Source organism: Nesoenas mayeri (genome assembly GCF_963082525.1).
Source record: "Nesoenas mayeri genome assembly, chromosome: 33".
Lineage (NCBI taxonomy): Eukaryota > Metazoa > Chordata > Aves > Columbiformes > Columbidae > Nesoenas > Nesoenas mayeri.
Window position 1 is genome coordinate 59,816 of NC_137573.1, and position 22,709 is coordinate 82,524.

The 22,709-nt window shown below is 58.0% G+C and overlaps 1 protein-coding gene across 1 annotated transcript; it reads right to left on the reverse strand.

Moving 5' to 3' along the window:
- Positions 1–8,198: 8,198 nt before the first annotated feature.
- LOC308051182 (trypsin-like) lies at positions 8,199–21,039 on the reverse strand (the record flags this gene model as incomplete). Its single annotated transcript, XM_080361532.1, has 5 exons — positions 8,199–8,360; positions 9,596–9,732; positions 12,635–12,888; positions 17,020–17,182; positions 21,003–21,039. 5 exons carry the CDS (start codon positions 21,037–21,039, stop codon positions 8,199–8,201), a joined length of 753 nt encoding a protein of 250 aa, XP_080217658.1.
- Between the last annotated feature and the right edge of the window lie 1,670 nt (positions 21,040–22,709).

Here is a 22,709-nt window from a genome sequence, read left to right on the forward strand (position 1 = left end):
GGACCCATGGATGGAGGTGGTGGGACCCATGGACATGGGAGGTGGTGAGACCCATAGATGGAGGCGGTGGGACCCATGGATGGAGGTGGTGGGACCCATAGATGGAGGTGGTGGGACCCATGGATGTGGGAGGTGGTGGGACCCAAGGACATGGGAGATGGTGGGACCCATGGACATGGGAGGTGGGACCTATGGATGTGGGAGATGGTGGGACCCATAGATGGAGGCGGTGGGACTCATGGATGTGGGAGGTGGTGGGACCCATGGATGGAGGTGGTGTGACCCATGGACATGGGAGGTGGGACCCATGGATGGAGGTGGTGGGACCCATGGACATGGGAGGTGGTGAGACCCATGGATGGAGGTGGTGGGACCCATGGACATGGGAGGTGGTGGAACCCAAGGACATGAGAGGTGGGACCCATGGATGTGGGAGATGGTGGGACCCATGGATGGAGGTGGTGGGACCCATGGACATGGGAGGTGGGACCCATGGACATGGGAGGTGGTGGGACCCATGGACATGGGAGGTGGTGGGACCCATGGATGTGAGAGGTGGTGGGACCCATAGATGGAGGTGGTGGGACCCATGGACATGGGAGGTGGGACCCATGGACATGGGAGGTGGGACCCATGGATGGAGGTGGTGGGACCCATGGACATGGGAGGTGGGACCCATAGATGGAGGCGGTGGGACTCATGGATGTGGGAGGTGGTGGGACCCATGGATGGAGGTGGTGTGACCCATGGACATGGGAGGTGGGACCCATGGATGGAGGTGGTGGGACCCATGGACATGGGAGGTGGTGAGACCCATGGATGGAGGTGGTGGGACCCATGGACATGGGAGGTGGTGGAACCCAAGGACATGAGAGGTGGGACCCATGGATGTGGGAGATGGTGGGACCCATGGATGGAGGTGGTGGGACCCATGGACATGGGAGGTGGGACCCATGGACATGGGAGGTGGTGGGACCCATGGACATGGGAGGTGGTGGGACCCATGGATGTGAGAGGTGGTGGGACCCATAGATGGAGGTGGTGGGACCCATGGACATGGGAGGTGGGACCCATGGACATGGGAGGTGGGACCCATGGACATGGGAGGTGGTGGGACCCATGGATGGAGGTGGTGGGACCCATGGACAAGGGAGGTAGTGGGACCCATGGATGGCGGTGGTGGGTCCCATGGACCGAGGTGGTGGGACCCATGGACATGGGAGGTGGTGGGACCCATGGGAGAGGAAGCAAAGCCTGGAGAAGGACAGACGGACGGATGGATGGATCATGGAGAAGAAAGGGTGGCTGGAGAGCTGGGATCAAGGGGTGGAGCCCCGTGAAGAAGGAAGAAAGGGATGCAGGACAGAGGGACGGAACGAGGCTGGAGAAGGACAGAGGGACGGACACCAAGGATGGAGGAGGAAGGATGGAGGTGATGGAGGAAACCTGGAGAAGGATGGAGATGAGATGATGGAGGAAACCTGGAGAAGGCTGGAGATGAGATGATGGAGATGGAGATAGATGGAGATGGAGATGGAGATGGAGAAGGAAGGATGGACATGGAGAAGGAAGGATGGACATGGAGATGGATATAGAGATGGATATAGAGATGGATATAGAGATGGATATAGAGATGGATATAGAGATGGAGATGATGGATCAAACCTGGAGAAGGAAGGATGGAGATGGAGATGATGGAGATGGAGGAAACCTGGAGAAGGAAGGATGGAGATGGAGATGATTAGATGGAGATGGAGACTGAGATGGAGATGGAGATAGATGGAGAAGGAGATAGAGATTGAGATGGAGATGGAGATGGAGGAGATGGAGGAAACCTGGAGAAGGAAGGATGGAGATAGATGGAGATGGAGATAGATGGAGAAGGAGATGGAGATGGAGATAGAGATGGAGATGGAGGAAACCTGGAGAAGGAAGGATGGAGATGGAGATGATGGAGATGATGGAGATGGAGATGGAGATGGAGATGGAGATGGAGATGGAGATGGAGATGGAGATGGAGATGATGGAGATGGAGATGGAGATGGAGAAAACCTGGAGAAGGAAGGATGGAGATAGATGGAGATGGAGATGATGGAGATGGAGGAAACCTGGACAAGGAAGAACGGACATGGAGAAGGAAGGAACTCACGGACAGAACGACCCCGAAGGACCCACAGACCGACACCAGTGGGTGACAACAACTCCCACGCACCGCCCCCACCCCCACCCCCACCCCCCACCAAACCTGCGTGTCCCGCGGGGGGCGGCGGGGGGCGCCCGCCCGGCTCCATGTCCCGCGTGCCGCCCGTGGCTCCCGTGGCCGAGGTCCCGCTGGTGGCGGCTTCCGCGTCCCGTCCCCGGCAAACGCGGCGAACAGGAGCCCAAACCCGGCCCGACCGGCCCCACCGCGCCCGGCGCCGCCCACGGGGGCCGCGGTTTTATCCCTGAGCTGGAGGCGTCGTGACCGGCACCGAGACGCCTCCACCCCTAATCCCCCGGCCCCGCCCCGGCTCGCGTCACCATTGGCCGCTCGCCTCGCCCGCTGATTGGTCGGGACGGGGTTCGGAGGCCGTGGGGAGGTGGCGATTGGGTGGGGAGGTGGTGGTGGTGGGGGGTCGGGTGGTGGGGGGGAGGGGAGGGAGGGGATTGGGTGGTTGTGATGGAGGGGGAGGCGGGAGGTTGGCCAAATGGATTTGAGAAGCTGGAGGTACTGCCTGGCCAATCAGCTTTGAAAACCTGGAGGTACTGGCTGGCCAATCAGCTTTGGAGACCGAAGTGTATTGGCTGACCAATCAGCTTTGGAGACCAACATGTGCTGGCTGACCAATCAGCTTTGAAAACCTGGACATACTGGCTGGCCAATCAGCTTTGGAAACCTGGACATACTGGCTGGCCAATCAGCTTTGAGAACCTGGAGGTACTGGCTGGCCAGTCAGCTTTGGAGACCAACGTGTGCTGGCTGACCAATCAGCTTTGAAAATCTGGACATACTGGATGGCCAATCAGCTTTGAGAACCTGGAGGTACTGGCTGGCCAATCAGCTTTGGAGACCGAAGCGTGCTGGCTGACCAATCAGCTTTGGAGACCAACGTGTGCTGGCTGACCAATCAGCTTTGAAAACCTGGAGGTACTGGCTGACCAATCAGCTTTGGAGACCGAAGTGTGCTGGCTGACCAATCAGCTTTGGAGACCGGGAGGTCCTGATTGGCCAGTCAGCTTTGGAAACCAACATGTGCTGGCTGACCAATCAGCTTTGGAAACCAACATGTGCTGGCTGACCAATCAGCTTTGGAAACCTGGATGTACTAGCTGGCCAATCAGCTTTGGAGACCGTGTGCTGGCTGGCCAATCAGCTTTGGAGACCAACATGTGCTGGCTGGCCAATCAGCTTTGGGGACCAGTATGGACTGGTTGGCCAACCAGCTTTGGAGACCAGGATGTCCTCATTGGCCAATCAGCTGTGTAGATCAATGTGTGCTGGCTGGCCAATCAGCTTTGAAAACCTGGATGTACTGGTTGGCCAATCAGCTTTGGAGACCAGGATGTCCTGACTGGCCAATCAGCTTTGGAGACCAACACATACTGGCTGACCAATCAGCTTTGGAGACCAACCTGTGCTGGCTGACCAATCAGCTTTGGAGACCAGGATGACCTCGTTGGCCAATCAGCTTTCGAGACCAGGACATATTGGTTGGCCAATGAGCTTTGGAGACCAACATGTGCTGATTGGCCAATCAGCTTTGGAGACCCCCAATCCATGGGTTGGTGGCCAACTTTGAGGGTTGGAGAAGACTGAAGCTGTGACATGTGTCTATACATCCATGACATGTGTCTATACATCCATCACACGTGTCTATACATCCATGACACGTCCACACCTCCCGACACGTCTGTATGTCCATGACACACATCAACACGTCCATGATGTGTCCACATGTCCATGGCATGTCCACATGTCCATGACACACGTCGACACGTCCATGACACATGTCAACATGTCCATGATGTGTCCACATGTCCATGACACACATCAACACGTCCATGATGTGTCCACATGTCCATGGCGTGTCCACATGTCCATGACACACGTCAACATGTCCATGACACAAGTCAACACGTCCATGACACATGTCAACACGTCCACGGTGTGTCCACATGTCCATGACGTGTTCACATGTCCATGACACACGTCAACATGTCCATGACACACGTCAACATGTCCATGACACACGTCAACACGTCCATGACACAAGTCAACACGTCCATGACACATGTCAACATGTCCACGGTGTGTCCACATGTCCATGACACACGTCAACACGTCCATGACACACGTCAACACGTCCATGACGTGTCCACATGTCCACGGTGTGTCCACATGTCCATGACACACGTCAACACGCCCATGACACACGTCAACACATCCATGACGTGTCCACATGTCCATGACACACGTCAACACGTCCATGACACACGTCAACACATCCATGACGTGTCCACATGTCCATGACATGTTCACATGTCCATGACACACGTCAACACGTCCATGACACACGTCAACACGTCCATGATGTGTCCACATGTCCACGATGTGTCCACATGTCCATGACACATGTCAACATGTCCATGACGTGTCCACATGTCCATGACGTGTCCACATGTCCATGACACACGTCAACACGTCCATGATGTGTCCACATGTCCACGATGTGTCCACACGTCCATGACACACGTCAACACGTCCAAGACACAAGTCAACACGTCCACGATGTGTCCACATGTCCATGAAACACATCAACACGTGCATGACGTGTCCACATGTCCATAACGTGTTCACATGTCCATGACACACATCAACACGTGCATGACGTGTCCACATGTCCATGACGTGTCCACATGTCCATGACACACGTCAACACGTCCATGACACACGTCAACACGTCCATGATGTGTCCACATGTCCACGATGTGTCCACATGTCCATGACACATGTCAACATGTCCATGACGTGTCCACATGTCCATGACGTGTCCACATGTCCATGACACACGTCAACACGTCCATGATGTGTCCACATGTCCACGATGTGTCCACACGTCCATGACACACGTCAACACGTCCAAGACACAAGTAAACACGTCCACGATGTGTCCACATGTCCATGAAACACATCAACACGTGCATGACGTGTCCACATGTCCATGACGTGTTCACATGTCCATGACACACATCAACACGTGCATGACGTGTCCACATGTCCATAACGTGTTCACATGTCCATGACACACATCAACACGTGCATGACGTGTCCACATGTCCATGACGTGTCCACATGTCCATGACACACGTCAACACGTCCATGACACACGTCAACACGTCCATGACGTGTCCACATGTCCACCATGTGTCCACATGTCCATGACACACGTCCACATGTCCATCACGCGTGTCCCACCACTCTCACCCTCACAGGGGCGGGGCTTCCGGCTGGTGGAGGGGGGGGGCGTGGCCAGGAGGTGGGGCTGGCTCCGCCCCCTCTTAATCCTAACTGGGCGTCAATGGTGTAAACAGGGCTTGGCGGCTTCTCGGGCTCGTTAGCGGTCGCCTCGTTAGGCAGCTCTTAATTGGCGCCAATTAGGACGCCCACGCGCTGCCAGGAGGAGCCAACTTCCTGCTTGACACCTCGGGGTGGCCCCTGGGTGGCCAGGAGTTGCCACCTTGGCCACGGGGTGGCGGTTGTAGGTCACCACCAACCACCAAAGGCCATGAGATGCCACCATGGCTACGAGACGTGTGGTTGCAGGTTGTCACCATGGCCACCAGCCACGCATGGCCATGAGATGCCACCATGGCCACCAGGTCATGGTTGCAAGTCACCACCATGGCCACCAACCACCCATGGCCATGAGATGCCACCATGGCCACCAACCGCCCATGGCCATGAGATACCACCATGGCCACCAACCACTCATGGCCATGAGACACCACCATGGCCACCAACCACCCATGGCCATGAGATGCCGCCCTGGCCACCAACCACCCGTGGCCATGAGATGCCACCATGACCATCAGCCATGTGCTTGCAGGTTGCCACCATGGCCACCAGCCACCAATGGTCATAAGTTGCCACCATGGCCACCAGCACCAGACGTGTCGCTGCAGGTCACCACCATGGCCACCAGGTCATGGTTGCAAGTCACCACCATGGCCACCAACCACCAACAGCCACGAGATGCCACCATGGCTACCAGCCATGTCCTTACAGGTTGTCACCATGGCCACCAACCACCCATGGCCATGAGACACCACCATGGCCACCAACCACCCATGGCCATGAGATGCCACCATGGCCACCAACCACCCACGGCCCTGAGACGCCACCACGGCCACCAACCACCCACAGCCACGAAATGCCACCATGGCCTCCAACGACCCATGGCCACAAGATACCACCATGACCACCAACCACCCATGGCCACGAGACACCACCATGGACACCAACCACTCATGGCCATGAAATGCCACCATGGCCACCAGCCATCCATGGCCATGAGATGCCACCATGGCCACCAGCCATGTACTTGTAGGTCACCACCACGGCCACCAACCACCCATGGCCATGAGATACCATGGCCACCAGGTCTTGGTTGCAAGTCACCACCATGGCCACCAACCACCCATGGCCACGAGACACCACCATGGCCACCAACCACCCACGGCCATGAGATGCCACCATGGCCACCAACCACTCATGACCATGAGACGCCACCATGGCCACCAACCACCCACGGCCATGAGATGCCACCATGGCCACCAACCACCCATGGCCACGAGACACCACCATGGCCACCAACCACTCATGGCCATGAGACGCCACCATGGCCACCAACCACTCATGGCCATGAGAGGCCACCATGGCCACCAACCACTCATGGCCATGAGATGTCACCATGGCCACCAACCACCCACGGCCACGAGAGGCCACCACGGCCACCACCCGTGTGCTTTCAGGTTGTCACCATGGCCACCAACCACCCATGGCCATGAGATATCACCTGGCCACCAGGTCATGGTTGCAGGTCATCACCATGGCCACCAACCACTCATGGCCATGAGACGCCACCATGGCCACCAACCACCCACGGCCATGAGATACCACCATGGCCACCAACCATGTACTTGTAGGTCACCACCACGGCCACCAGCCACCCATGGCCATGAGATACCACAATGGCCACCAACTGCCCATGGCCATGAGAAGCCACCATGACCATCAACCACCCGTGGCCATGAACTGCCACCATGGCCACCAACCACCCACAGCCACGAGACGCCACCATGGCCACCAACCACCCATGGCCATGAGATGCCACCAACCACCCATGGCCACGAGACGCCACCACGGCCACCAACCACTCATGGCCATGAGACGCCACCATGGCCACCAACCACCCACGGCCATGAGATACCACCATGGCCACCAGCCATGTGCTTGTAGGTCACCACCATGGCCACCAACCACCCATGGCCATGAGATGCCACCATGGCTACCAACCACCCATAGCCACTAGACACCACCATGGCCACCAACCACCCACAGCCACGAGATGCCACAATGGCCACCAACCACCCACAGCCACGAGATGCCACAATGGCCACCAACCACCCATGGCCACCAACCACTCATGGCCATGAGACGCCACCATGGCCACCAACCACCCATGGCCACCAACCACTCATGGCCAGAGACGCCACCATGGCCACCAACCACCCATGGCCACTAGACGCCACCATGGCCACCAACCACCCACGGCCACGAGATGCCACCATGGCCTCCAACCACCCATGGCCACAAGATGCCACCATGGCCTCCAACCATGTGCTTTCAGGTTGTCACCATGGCCACCAACCACCCACGGCCATGAGATGGCACCACGGCCACCAACCGCCCATGGCCATGAGATCATGAGATGCCACCATGGCTACCAACCACCCATGGCCACAAGATGCCACCACAGCCACCAACCACCCACGGCCACGAGACGCCACCACGGCCACCACCCGTGTTCTTGCAGGTTGTCACCACGCGTTTTATTGCAGGAGCTCTTCCCCCCCACCACGTGGGGCGGGAAGAGGGGGGGGTCACCCCCCTCCCCCATCGCTCGTGGGGGGGCCGGGGCGAGGAGAAGCCGTGGGGCTCAGTCGCGGCTGTTGTTCTTGATGGTGCTGTGGATCCAGGAGGTGAACTCGCAGACGCGGGTGTAGACGCCGGGCTTGCCGCGCTGGCCGCACACCTGCATGCCCCACGACACGATGCCCTGCAGCTCGTCCCGGCACACCAAGGGACCTCCGGAGTCACCCTGGTGGGGACAAGAACCGACCTCAGGAGGTGGCACCAGGGTTGGGGTGACCAAAGCGGTCCAAGTCTACCCCATGGGGAGGGATCACAACCCATCGGTTTGCATTGGATAACACACGGACTATGGGGTAGGACATGGAGGACACCATGGTCAATGGGGTGAGTCATGGAGATGACCATGGCCAATGGGGTGAGCCATGGAGACCATCATGGCCAATGGGGTCAAGGCATGGAGATGACCATGGCCAACGGGGTGAGTCATGGAGACCACCATGGCCAATGGGGTCAAGGCATGGAGACCACGATGGCCAATGGGGTCAATGGGGTATGGGGTCAAGGCATGGAGACCACCATGGCCAAGGGGGTGAGCCATGGAGACCATCATGGCCTATTGGGTAGGACATGGAGGCCACCATGGCCAATGGGGTGAGCCATGGAGGCCACCATGGCCAATGAGGTGAGGGCATGGAGACCATCATGGCCAATGAGGTGAGGGCATGGAGACCACCATGGCCAATGGGGTGAGGGCATGGAGACCACCACAGCCAATGGGGTAGGGGTCCCTATAGCACCCAGAGCATCCCTATAGCAATTAGAGGGTCCCTATAGCACCCAGCAGGTCACTATAGAACCTACGAACCCTGAGTGGTTCCTATAGCACCCAGAAGGTCCCTATAGCACCCAGGGGGTCCCCATAGCACCTACGAACCCTGAGTGGTTCCTATAGCACCCACAAGGTCCCCATAGCACCCAGAGGTCCCCATAGCAATTAGAGGGTCTCTATAGCACCCAGCAGGTCACTATAGAACCTATGGACCTTCAGTGGTTCTTATAGCACCCAGAAGGTCCCTATAGCACCCAGCAGGTCACTATAGAACCTATGGACCCTGAGTGGTTCCTATAGCACTCATAGGTCCCCATAGCACCGGGGGGTCTCCATAGCACCCAGGTGTCCCCATAGCACCTATGGACCCTGAGTGGTTCCTATAGCACCCACAAGGTCCCCATAGCACCCAGGGGGTCCCCATAGCACCCACGGGGTCCCCATGGTCTTTACAGGTGTCCCTAGACCTTCCTATGTCCCCAACCCTCCATGAAGTCTTCTACTGGTCCTCAACCCCAAGTGACGTCCCCACCACCCCCCAAGTTCTTCTCCTTTGGAGTAGGTAGGGCCACCGGGACCACCCCCATGGGGTGAGACCACCAGGAGGGACCCCAGGGTGCTACCAGCCGTACCTGGCAGGAGTCGGTGCCCCCCGCGGTGGCACCGGCGCAGAGCATGTTCTTGGTGATGCCTTTGGGGTAGAGCTTGGAGCACTCTTCATTGGGGATGGTGTAGACCAGCCCGCACTGGAGGATGTCGGGGAAGAACCCTGGGGACAGGGGGGACACGGGGGTCAGGGGGACATGGAGATGGGAGCCAACTGGCCATGCTGAATGGGGGTTGGAGGGTCCCCAAAGATGTCCCCAAGACACCAAGATGTTCCCAAGATGCTGAGATGTCCCCAAGACACCCAGATGCCCCCAAGGTACTGAGATGTCCCCAAGATGCTGAGATGCCCCCAAGGTACTGAGATGACCCAAAGATGCCGAGATGACCCAAAGATGCCGAGATGACCCAAAGATGCCGAGATGACCCAAAGACGCTGAGATGACCCAAAGACCCCGAGATTGCCCCAAGGTACTCAGATACCCCGAAGATACTGAGATGCCCCCAAGACGCTGATGACCCAAAGACGCTGAGATGACCCAAAGACCCCGAGATTGCCCCAAGGTGCTGAGATGACCCCAAGACACCAAGATGACCCCAAGACACCAAGATGACCCCAAGACACCAAGATGACCCCAAGACCCCGAGATTGCCCCAAGGTGCTGAGATGCCGCCAAGGTGCTGAGATGCCACCAAGGTGCCGAGATGTCCCCAAGGTGCCGAGATGTCCCCAAGGTGCCGAGATGTCCTCAAGACACTGAGATGTCCCCCAGGATGCCGAGATGTTCCCAAGATGCTGAGATATCTCCAAGAAACTGAGATGTCCCCAAGATAGACACTGAGATGTCCCCAAGATAGACACTGAGATGTCCCCAAGACACCGAGATATCTCCATGATGCCAAGATGACTCCAAGACAGTGAGATGTTTCCAAGGTGCTGAGATGCCCCCAAGGTGCCGAGATGCCCCCAAGACGCTGAGATGCCCCCAAGACAGACACCGAGATGCCCCCAAGACAGACACCGAGATGCCCCCAAGATGCCAAGATGACCCCCAGGTACCGAGCTGTCCCCAAGGTGCTGAGATATCCCCAAGACGCTGAGATGCCCCCAAGACGCTGAGATGCCCCCAAGACGCTCTTACATTCCCAAGAAGCCAAGATGCCCCCAAGATGCTGAAATGTCCCCAAGACACCAAGATGTCCCCAAGACATTGAGATATCTCCAAGGTGATGAGATGCCCCCAAGATGCCAAGAGGACCCCAAGGTACTGAAATGTCCCCAACATGCCAAGATGTCCCCAAGATGCCAAGATGTCCCCAAGACGCCAAGATGTCCCCAAGGTGCTCTTACATTCCCAAGAAGCCAAGATGCCCCCAAGATGCTGAGATGTCCCCAAGACACCAAGATGTCCCCAAGACACCAAGATGTCCCCAAGACATTGAGATATCTCCAAGGTGCTGAGATGCCCCCAAGATGCCAAGAGGACCCCAAGGTACTGAAATGTCCCCAACATGCCAAGATGTCCCCAAGATGCCAAGATGTCTCCAAGACGCCAAGATGTCCCCAAGGTTCTCTTACATTCCCAAGAAGCCAAGATGCCCCCAAGATGTTGAGATGTCCCCAAGACACCAAGATGTCCCCAAGACACCAAGATGTCCCCAAGACATTGAGATATCTCCAAGGTGATGAGATGCCCCCAAGATGCCAAGAGGACCCCAAGGTACTGAAATGTCCCCAAGATGCCGAGATGTCCCCAAGACGCCGAGATGTCCCCAAGGTGCTCTTACATTCCCAAGAAACCAAGATGCCCCCAAGGTAATGAAATGTCCCCAAGGTACTGAGATGTCCCCAAGACACCGAGATATCTCCATGATGCCGAGATGACCCCAAGGTACTGAAATGTCCCCAAGACACTGAGATGACCCCAAGGTGCTCTTACATTCCCAAGAAGCCAAGATGCCCCCGAGACACCAAGATGACCTCAAGACACCAAGATGTCCCCAAGACACCAAGATGTCCCCAAGACACCAAGATGTCCCCAAGGTACTGAAGTCTCCCCAAGACGCTGAGATGTCCCCAAGATGCTCTTACATTCCCAAGACACCAAGATGACCCCAAGGTACTGAAATGTCCCCAAGACACTGAGATGACCCCAAGGTGCTCTTACATTCCCAAGACACCAAGATGACCCCAAGGTACTGAAATGTCCCCAAGACACTGAGATGACCCCCAAGGTGCTCTTACATTCCCAAGAAGCCAAGATGCCCCCGAGACACCAAGATGACCTCAAGACACCAAGATGTCCCCAAGACACCAAGATGTCCCCAAGGTGCTGAGATGCCCCCAAGACGCCAAGATGACCCCAAGGTACTGAAGTGTCCCCAAGACGCCGAGATGTCCCCAAGATGCTCTTACATTCCCAAGAAACCAAGATGCCCCCAAGGTAATGAAATGTCCCCAAGGTACTGAGATGTCCCCAAGGTACTGAGATGACCCCAAGACACTGAGATGACCCCAAGACACTGAGATGACCCCAAGGTGCTCTTACATTCCCAAGAAGCCAAGATGCCCCAGAGACACCAAGATGACCCCAAGACACCAAGATGTCCCCAAGACACCAAGATGTCCCCAAGGTGCTGAGATGCACCCAAGGTGCTGAGATGCACCCAAGGTGCTGAGATGCACCCAAGACGCTGAGATGTCCCCAAGATGCTCTTACATTTCCAAGACACCAAGATGACCCCAAGGTACTGAAATGTCCCCAAGACACTGAGATGACCCCAAGGTGCTCTTACATTCCCAAGAAGCCAAGATGCCCCCGAGACACCAAGATGACCTCAAGACACCAAGATGTCCCCAAGACACCAAGATGTCCCCAAGACACCAAGATGTCCCCAAGGTACTGAAATCTCCCCAAGACGCCAAGATGTCCCCAAGATGCTCTTACATTCCCAAGACACCAAGATGTCCCCAAGACACCAAGATGACCCCCAAGACACCAAGATGACCCTCAAGACACCAAGATGAGCCCCCCAATGAGGTGCAAGGAGATGTCTCCACCCACCTTCAGGGCTGCTGGTGCTCCCCCAGCCCGAGACGATGCACTTGGTGTTGGGGGGTGGACAACGCTTGGGCAGGGCCACCGGCCGGACGTGCTCGGTGAAGTGCACGGGCTTCTGGAGCTTGAGGAGCATGATGTCGCTGTCGTGGCTGGTGGGGTCGTAGTTGGGGTGGACAAAGGCCTTGGCCGAGTTGACACACTGTTCTGTCCCCTCCTTGGTCCTCAAGCTGTGGTCACCCATGCGGATGGGGATGGAGCTGCGGGAGAGAAGAGCACAGTGAGGTTCTCTGGTGGACGTGGCACCATGGGAGGTCCATGGAAGGACCATGGTGAGGTTCTCTGGTGGACATGGAACCATGGAAGGTCCATGGAAGGACCATGGTGAGGTCTCTGGTGGACATGGAACCATGGAAGGTCCACATGGTGGAGACAAGACCATGGTGAGGTTCTCTGGTGGTCGTGGCACCATGGAAGGACCATGGTGAGGTTCTCTGGTGGACATGGTACCATGGAAGGACCATGGTGAGGTTCTCTGGTGGATGTGGAACCAATAGAAGCCCATGGAGTGGAGAAAAGACCATGGTGAGGTCTCTGGTGGACGTGGCATCATGGAAGGTCCACACGGTGGAGAAAAGACCATGGTGAGGTCTCTGGTGGACATGGCATCATGGAAGGTCCATGGAAGGACCATGGTGAGGTTCTCTGGTGGACGTGGCACCATGGAAGGTCCATGGAAGGACCATGGTGAGGTTCTCTGGTGGACGTGGCACCATGGAAGGTCCATGGAAGGACCATGGTGAGGTTCTCTGGTGGACATGGCATCAAGAGAAATCCATGGAGTGGAGAAAAGACCATGGTGAGGTCTCTGGTGGACGTGGCACCATGGAAGGTCCATGGTGAGGTTCTCTGGTGGACATGGTACCATGGAAGGTCCATGGAAGGACCATGGTGAGGTTCTCTGGTGGACATGGAACCATGGAAGGTCCACATGGTGGAGACAAGACCATGCTGAGGTTCTCTGGTGGCTGTGGCACCACGGGAGGTCCATGGAAGGACCATGGTGAGGTTCTCTGGTGGCTGTGGCACCATGGAAGGTCCATGGAAGGACCATGGTGAGGTCTCTGCTGGACGTGGCATCATGGAAGGTCCATGGGGTGGAGAAAAGACCATGGTGAGGTTCTCTGGTGGACGTGGCACCATGGAAGGCCCATGGTGAGGTCTCTGGTGGACATGGCACCAAGAGAAGTCCATGGGGTGGAGAGAAGACCACAGTGAGGTCTCTGGTGGACATGGAACCATGGAAGGTCCACATGGTGGAGACAAGACCATGGTGAGGTTCTCTGGTGGACGTGGCACCATGGAAGGTCCATGATGAGGTTCTCTGGTGGCTGTGGCACCACGGGAGGTCCATGGAAGGACCATGATGAGGTTCTCTGGTGGACGTGGCACCATGGAAGGACCATGGTGAGGTTCTCTGGTGGACATGGTACCATGGAAGGTCCATGATGAGGTTCTCTGGTGGACGTGGCACCAAGAGAAGTCCATGGCGTGGAGAGAAGACCATGGTGAGGTCTCTGGTGGACATGGAACCATGGAAGGTCCATGGAAGGTCCATGGTGAGGTTCTCTGGTGTTTGTGGCACCATGGAAGGACCATGGTGAGGTTCTCCAGTGGACGTGGCACCAAGAGAAGTCCATGGGGTGGAGAGAAGACCACAGTGAGGTCTCTGGTGGACGTGGAACCATGGGAGGTCCACATGGTGGAGAAAAGACCATGGTGAGGTCACTGGTGGACGTAGCACCATAGAAGGTCCACATGGTGGAGACAAGACCATGGTGAGGTTCTCTGGTGGATGTGGCACCATGGAAGGTCCATGGTGAGGTTCTATGGTGGATGTGGCACTATGGAAGGACCATGGTGAGGTTCTCTGGTGGACGTGGCACCAAGAGAAGTCCATGGCGTGGAGAGAAGACCACAGTGAGGTCTCTGGTGGACATGGAACCATGGAAGGTCCACATGGTGGAGAAAAGACCATGGTGAGGTTCTCTAGTGGACATGCAACCACGGAAGGTCCATGGGGTGGAGAAAAGACCATGGTGAGGTCTCTGGTGGACGTGGCACCATGGAAAGTCCATACAGTGAAGGGTGGGAGAAGCCACCCAGAAGTAAGATATGAAGCTTCTCCTGTCATCCATGGAGGGGGAAACTGAGGTAGGTCAAGCAAAGAGTTGGCCAATGTGAGTCCTCCGTGGTCCAGCCCAACCTGGAGAAGAACCAGCTCCAACCCACCCAAAGAAACCCTAAAATCTGGGGTTTCTTCCCCATTTTTGTGGCAGGTCCTTCCCGTGAACTTGGACTTGGCCAGGAGAAGCTCAGGCCACCAGAAGGTCCTTCTGGGAGCCCAAATGGGTGGTGCTGGTGGCCAACTGGCTGAGGTGGGGAGGAGGACCTGAGCTGGAGATACCCCCATGATGACCATCTCCAGCACTGTTGTTCTCCACTCTTGATCTTCTTCACCACTGATGTTCCCCAACATTGACGTTCTCCACCGTTGACCTTCTCCATTGTTGATGTTCTTCACCGTTGACCTTCACCACCATGACCTTCTCCATTGTTGATGTTCTTCACCGTTGACCTTCACCACCATGACCTTCTCCACTGTTGATGTTCTCCACCATTGACCTTCACCACCATGACCTTCTCCATTGTTGATGTTCTCCACCATTGACCTTCTCCAGCCCCACTGACCTTCTCCAACATTCTCCACCATTGACCTTCTCCACCATTGGCCTTCACTCCCATTGAGTTTCACCCCCATTGACCTTCTCCACCCCCACTGACCTTCTCCACCCCCACTGACCTTCTCCCCATTGATGTTCTCCACCAACATTCACTCCATTGACCTTCTCTACCCCCACTGACCTTCTCCATCACTGACCTTCACCCCATTGATGTTCTCCACCAACATTCACTCCCATTGACCTTCTCCACCCCCACTGACCTTCTCCAACATTCTCCACCATTGAGTTCCTCCACCATTGACCTTCACCCCATTGATGTTCTCCACCCCCACTGACCTTCATCCTCAATGACCTCCACCACCATTGAGATTCTCCAATGTTCTCCACCATTGAGTTCCTCCACCATTGACCTTCACCCCCATCGACCTTCACCACTCCCATTGAGCTTCTCCAACCCCATTGACCTACTCCACCCCCACTGACCTTCTCCACCTTGTACCTTCACCCCCATTGACCTTCACCCCCTTTGACCTTCTCCACCCTCATTGAGTTTCTCCAACATTCTCCACCATTGACCTTCACCCCCATTGACCTTCACTCCCATCGACCTTCACCCCCACTGACCTTCTCCACCCCCACTGACCTTCACCCCCATTGATGTTCTCCACCAACATTCACCCCATTGACGTTTTCCACCCCCATTGACCTTCTCCACCTCCATTGACCCCCATTGATGTTCTCCACCCCCACTGACCTTCTCCACCCCCACTGACCTTCTCCACCCCCATTGAGTTTCTCCAACATTCTTCGCCACTGACCTTCTCCACCATTGACCTTCACTGCCATTGATTTTCACCCCCATTGACCTTCTCCACCCTCATTGACCTTCTCCACCCCCATTGACCTTCTCCACCCCCACTGACCTTCTCCACCAACATTCACCCCCATTGATGTTCTCCAGCCCCACTGACCTTCTCCACCTGCACTGACCTTCACCCCCATTGACCTTCTCCAGCCCCACTGACCTTCTCCAACATTCTCCACCATTGACCTTCACCCCCATTGACCTTTACCCCCACTGACCTTCTCCACCCCCATTGACCCCATTGACCTTCTCCACCCCCACTGACCCCACTGACCTTCTCCACCCCCACTGACCCCACTGACCTTCTCCACCCCCATTGACCTTCTCCACCCCCATTGACCTTCTCCACCCCCATTGACCTTCTCCAACATTCTCCACCATTGAGTTCCTCCGACATTGACCTTCACCCCCATTGACCTTCTCCAGCCCCACTGACCTTCTCCACCTCCACTGACCTTCAGCCCCATTGAGTTTCTCCACCATTGACCTTCTCCACCCCCATCAACCTTCAGCCCCATTGACCTTCATCCTCAATGACCTCCACTACCATTGAGTTTCTCCAATGTTCTCCACCATTGACCTTCACCCCCACTGACCTTCACCCCCATTGACCTTCACCCCCATTGACGTCCTCCACCCCCATTGACGTCCTCCACCCCCACTGACCTTCTCCACCTTGGACCTTCACCCCCATTGATGTTCTCCACCAACCTTCACCCCATTGACGTTCTCCACCCCCATTGACCTTCTCCACCCCATGGACCACCCCCCCGCCCCCTCACCTCTGTGTGTCGCAGTGGGCGGCGCTCAGCACCCATCGGCGCCCCAGCAGGACCCCCCCGCAGTGGATGTTGCGCTCGGGCCCCAGCAGCACCACTTGGTACGGGTGGCGCCGCTGGGGACAATCCTGCCCGTGCACGATGCGCGTCTCGTCCGCCGCGGCCGCTGGGGGATGCGGGGGTCAGGGCCTCCCAGTGCCCCCCAGTGCGTCCCAGTACATCCCAGGGCCTCCCAGTAACTCCCAGTGCCCCCCAGTCCCTTCCCAGTATGTCCCAGTGCCCTCTGGTTCCTTCTCATTCTCTTCCCAGTATGTCCCAGTGCCCTCCAGTTCCTTCTCATTCCCTTCCCAGTGCCTCCTAGTGCCTCCCAGTGTGTCCCAGTACATCCCAGTGCCCCCCAGTTCCTTCTCATTCCCTTCCCAGTGACCCCAGTGACTCCCAGTGCCCCCCAGTGACTCCCAGTGACCCCCAGTGACTCCCAGTGACCCCCAGTGACTCCCAGTGCATCCCAGGGCACCCCAGTGCCTCCCAGGGCACCCCAGTGCCTTCCCAGTATGTCCCAGTGCCCTCCAGTTCCTTCTCATTCCCTTCCCAGTACATCCCAGTGCCTCCCAGTCCCCTCCAGTTCCTTCTCATTCCCCTCCCAGTGTGTCCCAGTACATCCCAGTGCCCCCCAGTGCCTTCCCAGTATGTCCCAGTGCCCTCCAGTTCCTTCCCAGGGTATCCCAGTGCCCCCCAGTGCCTCCCAGTGCCCTCCAGTTCCTTCTCATTCCCCTCCCAGTGCCTCCCAGTGCCCCCCAGTGGTTCCCAGCGTGTCCCAGTGCCCCACAGTGTGTCCCAGTGCGTCCCAGTGCCTCCCAGTGTGTCCCAGTGTCTCCCAGTGTGTCCCAGTGCCTCCCAGTGCCCCCCAGTGTGTCTTAGTGCCTCCCAGTGCCCCCCAGTGTGTCCCAGTGCCCTCCAGTTCCTTCTCATTCCCTTCCCAGTGCCTCCCAGTACATCCCAGTGCCTCCCAGTGTGTCCCAGTGCCCTCCAGTTCCTTCTCATTCCCTTCCCAGTGCCTCCCAGTGCCCTCCAGTTCCTTCTCATTCCCTTCCCAGTGCCTCCCAGTGTGTCCCAGTGGGTCCCAGTGCCTCCCAGTACATCTCAGTGCCCCACAGTGCCTCCCAGTGCCCCACAGTGCCCCCCAGTACATCCCAGCACCCCCCAGTGCCTCCCAGTGGCCCCTAGTACATCCCAGTGCCCCCCAGTATATCCCAGTGCCCCCTAGTGCCCTCCAGTTCCTTCCCAGTGCATCCCAGTGCCCCCCAGTGCCTTCCCAGTGCATCCCAGTGCGTTCCAGTGCCTCCCAGTGCCCTCCAGTCCCTTCCCAGTATGCCCCAGTGCCCTCCAGTTCCTTCTCATTCCCTTCCCAGTGCCTCCCATTACATCCAGTGCCCCCCAGTGCCTCTCAGTACATCCCAATGCCCCCAGTGCGTTCCAGTACATCCCAGTGCCCCCCAGTGCGTTCCAGTGCCTCCCAGTGTGTCCCAGTGCCCCCCAGTGTGTCCCAGTGCCCCCCAGTGTGTCCCAGTGCCCCCCAGTGTGTCCCAGTACATCCCAGTGCTCCCCAGTGCATCCCAGTGCCTGCCAGTCCCTTCCCAGTATGTCCCAGTGCCCTCCAGTTCTTTTTCAGTCCTTTCCCAGTGCCCTCCAGTCCCATCCCAGTGCATACCAGTGCCCTCCAGTCCCTTCCCAGTCCCATCCCAGTGCCCTCCAGTACCCTCCCAGTGCCTTGCAGTTATTTCCCAGTGCTCCCCAGTATCACCCCATTTCCTCCCACCACCTGCCAGCTCTTCCCAGTAGCCTCCAGTTCCCTCCCAGTTCCCTCCCAGTATCCCTCAGCACCTCCCAGTGCTTCCTCATTCCTTCCCACGTGCTCCCAGTTTGCTCCCAGTGCCCCCAGTTCACATCCTGCTCCTTCCCAGTACCCTCCCAGTACCCTCCCAGTACCCTCCACTTCCCCCTCATTCCTTTCCATGCTCGACCAGTGCTCCCAGTGCTTCCCAGTACCTCCTCTCACCCACACCAGTATGATCCTGCTGCCTCCCAGTGTCCCCAGTTCACCTGCAGCTCCTTCCCAGCACTCCCCAGTGCCTCCCAGTCTGTCTCCCAGCAGCCCCCAGTGCTCCCCAGTTCCATCCCAGTAACACCCAGTGCCCTCCCAGTGCCTCCCAGTGCTCCCCAAGTCCTTCCCAGTGCTTCCCAGTTCCCCCCAGTGTCTCCCAGTGCCCTCCCAGCTTCCCTCCTAGTGCCTTCTCAGTGCCCCCAGTCCCTCCCAGTGCTTTCCCAATGCCTCTCAGTGCCCCCCAGTTCCCTCCCAGTGCCCCATAGCACCTTCCCAGTGCTTCCCAGTCCCTCCCAGTGACCCCCAGTTCCCTCGCAGCTTCGCCCCCAGTGACCCCAGTCCCTCCCAGTGCTTTCCCAATGCCTCCCAGTGCCCCCCAATTCCCTCCCAGTGCCCCCTAGTGCCTTCCCAGTGCCTCCCAGTGTCCCCAGTCCCCTCCCAGTGCCCTCCCAGTTTTACCTCCAGCTCCCTCCCAGTGCTTTCCCAATGCATCCCAGTGTCCCCTAGTTTCCCCTAGTGCCTTCCCAGTGCCTCCCAGTGTCCCCAGTCCCCTCCCAGTTGCTCCCAGTGCCCCCAGTCCCTCCCAGTGTCCCCCAGTTCCCCCTAGTGCCTTCCCAGTGCCTCCCAGTGCCCCCCAGTCCCTCCCAGTGCTTTCCCAATGCCTCCCAGTGTCCCCCAGTTCCCTCCCAGTTCCCCCTAGTGCCTTCCCAGTGTCCCCCAGTTCCCCCCAGTCCCCTCCCAGTTGCTCCCAGTGCTTTCCCAATGCCTCCCAGTGTCCCCCAGTTCCCTCCCAGTGTCCCCCTAGTGCTTTGCCAGTGCCTCCCAGTGCCCCCCAGCTCCCTCCCAGTGCCACCCAGTCCCCTCCCAGTGCCCCCTAGGGTCCCCCAGTCCCCTCCCAGTCCCTCCCAGTGTCCCCCTAGTGCTTTGCCAGTGTCTCCCAGTGCCCCTCAGTCCCTCCCAGTCCCTCCCAGTGTCCCCCTAGTGCTTTACCAGTACCTCCCAGTGCCCCCCAGTCCCTCCCAGTGTCCCCCTAGTGCTTTACCAGTACCTCCCAGTGTCCCCCCAGTCCCCTCCCAGTGTCCCCCTAGTGCTTTACCAGTACCTTCCAGTGCTCCCAGTTCCCTCCCAGTTCCCCCTATTGCCTTCCCAGTGTCCCCCAGTCCCCTCCCAGTTCCCTCCAATCCCCTCCCAGTTGCTCCCAGTGCCCCCCAGCGGCTCCCAGTGCCTCCCAGTGCCCCCCAATCCCCTCCCAGTTCCCCCTATTGCCTTCCCAGTGTCCCCCAGTTCCCTCCCAGTTCCCCCTATTGCCTTCACAGTGTCCTCCAGTTCCCTCCCAGTTCCCCCTAATGCCTTCCCAGTGCCTCCCAGTGCCCCCTAGTCCCCTCCCAGTTCCCTCCAATCCCCTCCCAGTTGCTCCCAGTGCCCCCCAGCGGCTCCCAGTGCCTCCCAGTGCCCCCCAATCCCCTCCCAGTTCCCCCTATTGCCTTCCCAGTGTCCCCCAGTTCCCTCCCAGTGTCCCCCTAGTGCTTTGCCAGTGCCTCCCAGTGCTCCCAGTTCCCTCCCAGTTCCCCCTATTGCCTTCCCAGTGTCCCCCAGTTCCCTCCCAGTTCCCCCTATTGCCTTCCCAGTGCCTCCCAGTGCCCCCCAGTCCCCTCCCAGTTCCCTCCAATCCCCTCCCAGTTGCTCCCAGTGCCCCCCAGCGGCTCCCAGTGCCTCCCAGTGCCCCCCAATCCCCTCCCAGTTCCCCCTATTGCCTTCCCAGTGTCCCCCAGTTCCCTCCCAGTTCCCCTTAATGCCTTCCCAGTGCCTCCCAGTGCCCCCCAGTCCCCTCCCAGTGCCCCCCAATCCCCTCCCAGTTGCTCCCAGTGCTCCCAGTGCTCACCAGTGAGCAGCAGCAGCAGCGGCAGCAGTTGCTCCATGGCGGCGGGAGGAGGAGGAGGAGGAGGAGGAAGAGGCTGAGCAGGCAGCGCCGGATCGGGCCCCTTAAATCCCCGCGGGCCCCGGGAGGGACCGGGACGCGCCCGCTGAGAGGGGGGGGCGGGGCCAAGCCTGGCCACGCCCACCGCGGGGTGGGGGGGGTAAGAGGGGGGAGGCACCAGTGCTCCCAGTGACAGCGCGGAGACTTCCCAGTGCTCCCAGTACAACCCTGGAGCCTTCCCAGTGCTCCCAGTACAATCTTGGAGTCTTCCCAGTGCTCCCAGTACAACTCTGGAGTCTTCCCAGTGCTCCCAGTGCTCCCAGTAACAGCTTGGAGCCTTCCCAGTGCTCCCAGTAATACCTTGGAGTCTTCCCAGTGCTCCCAGTACAACCCTGGAGTCTTCCCAGTGCTCCCAGTACAGCCCTGGAGCCTTCCCAGTGCTCCCAGTAAAACATTGGAGCCTTCCCAGTGCTCCCAGTACAGCCCTGGAGCCTTCCCAGTGCTCCCAGTACAATCTTGGAGTCTTCCCAGTGCTCCCAGTAATACCTTGGAGTCTTCCCAGTGCTCCCAGTACAACCCTGGAGTCTTCCCAGTGCTCCCAGTACAGCCCTGGAGCCTTCCCAGTGCTCCCAGTAAAACATTGGAGCCTTCCCAGTGCGCCCAGTACAACCCTGGAGCTTTCCCAGTGCTCCCAGTGCTCCCAGTAACAGCTTGGAGCCTTCCCAGTGCTCCCAGTAAAACATTGGAGCCTTCCTAGTGCTCCCAGTACAACCCTGGAGTCTTCCCAGTGCTCCCAGTGCTCCCAGTAACAGCTTGGAGCCTTCCCAGTGCTCCCAGTACAACCCTGGAGACTTCCCAGTACTCCCAGTACAAACCCAGAACCTTCCCAGTGCTCCCAGTACAACCCTGGAGCTTTCCCAGTGTTCCCAGTAAAGCCTTGGAGTCTTCCCAGTGCTCCCAGTACAACCCTGGAGCTTTCCCAGTGTCCCCAGTGACAGCGCGGAGCCTTCCCAGTGCTCCCAGTACAACCCTGGAACCTTCCCAGTGTTCCCAGTAATACCTTGGAGCCTTCCCAGTGCTCCCAGTACAACCCTGGAGTCTTCCCAGTGCTCCCAGTGCTCCCAGTACAAACCCAGAACCTTCCCAGTGCTCCCAGTGCTCCCAGTACAACCCTGGAGCTTTCCCAGTGCTCCCAGTGACAGCGCGGAGCCTTCCCAGTGCTCCCAGTACAACCCTGGAGCCTTCCCAGTGTTCCCAGTAATACCTTGGAGCCTTCCCAGTGCTCCCAGTACAACCCTGGAGTCTTCCCAGTGTGCCCAGTAACAACCTGGAGCTTTCCCAGTTCTCCCAGTACAACCCTGGAGCTTTCCCAGTGTTCCCAGTAATACCTTGGAGCCTTCCCAGTGCTCCCAGTACAATTTTGGAGCCTTCCCAGTGTTCCCAGTACAACCCTGAAGACTTCCCAGTGCTCCCAGTGCTCCCAGTAACAGCTTGGAGCCTTCCCATTGCTCCCAGTAATACCTTGGAGTCTTCCCAGTGCTCCCAGTACAACCCTGGAGTCTTCCCAGTGCTCCCAGTGCTCCCAGTAACAGCTTGGAGCCTTCCCAGTGCTCCCAGTAATACCTTGGAGTCTTCCCAGTGCTCCCAGTACAACCCTGGAGACTTCCCAGT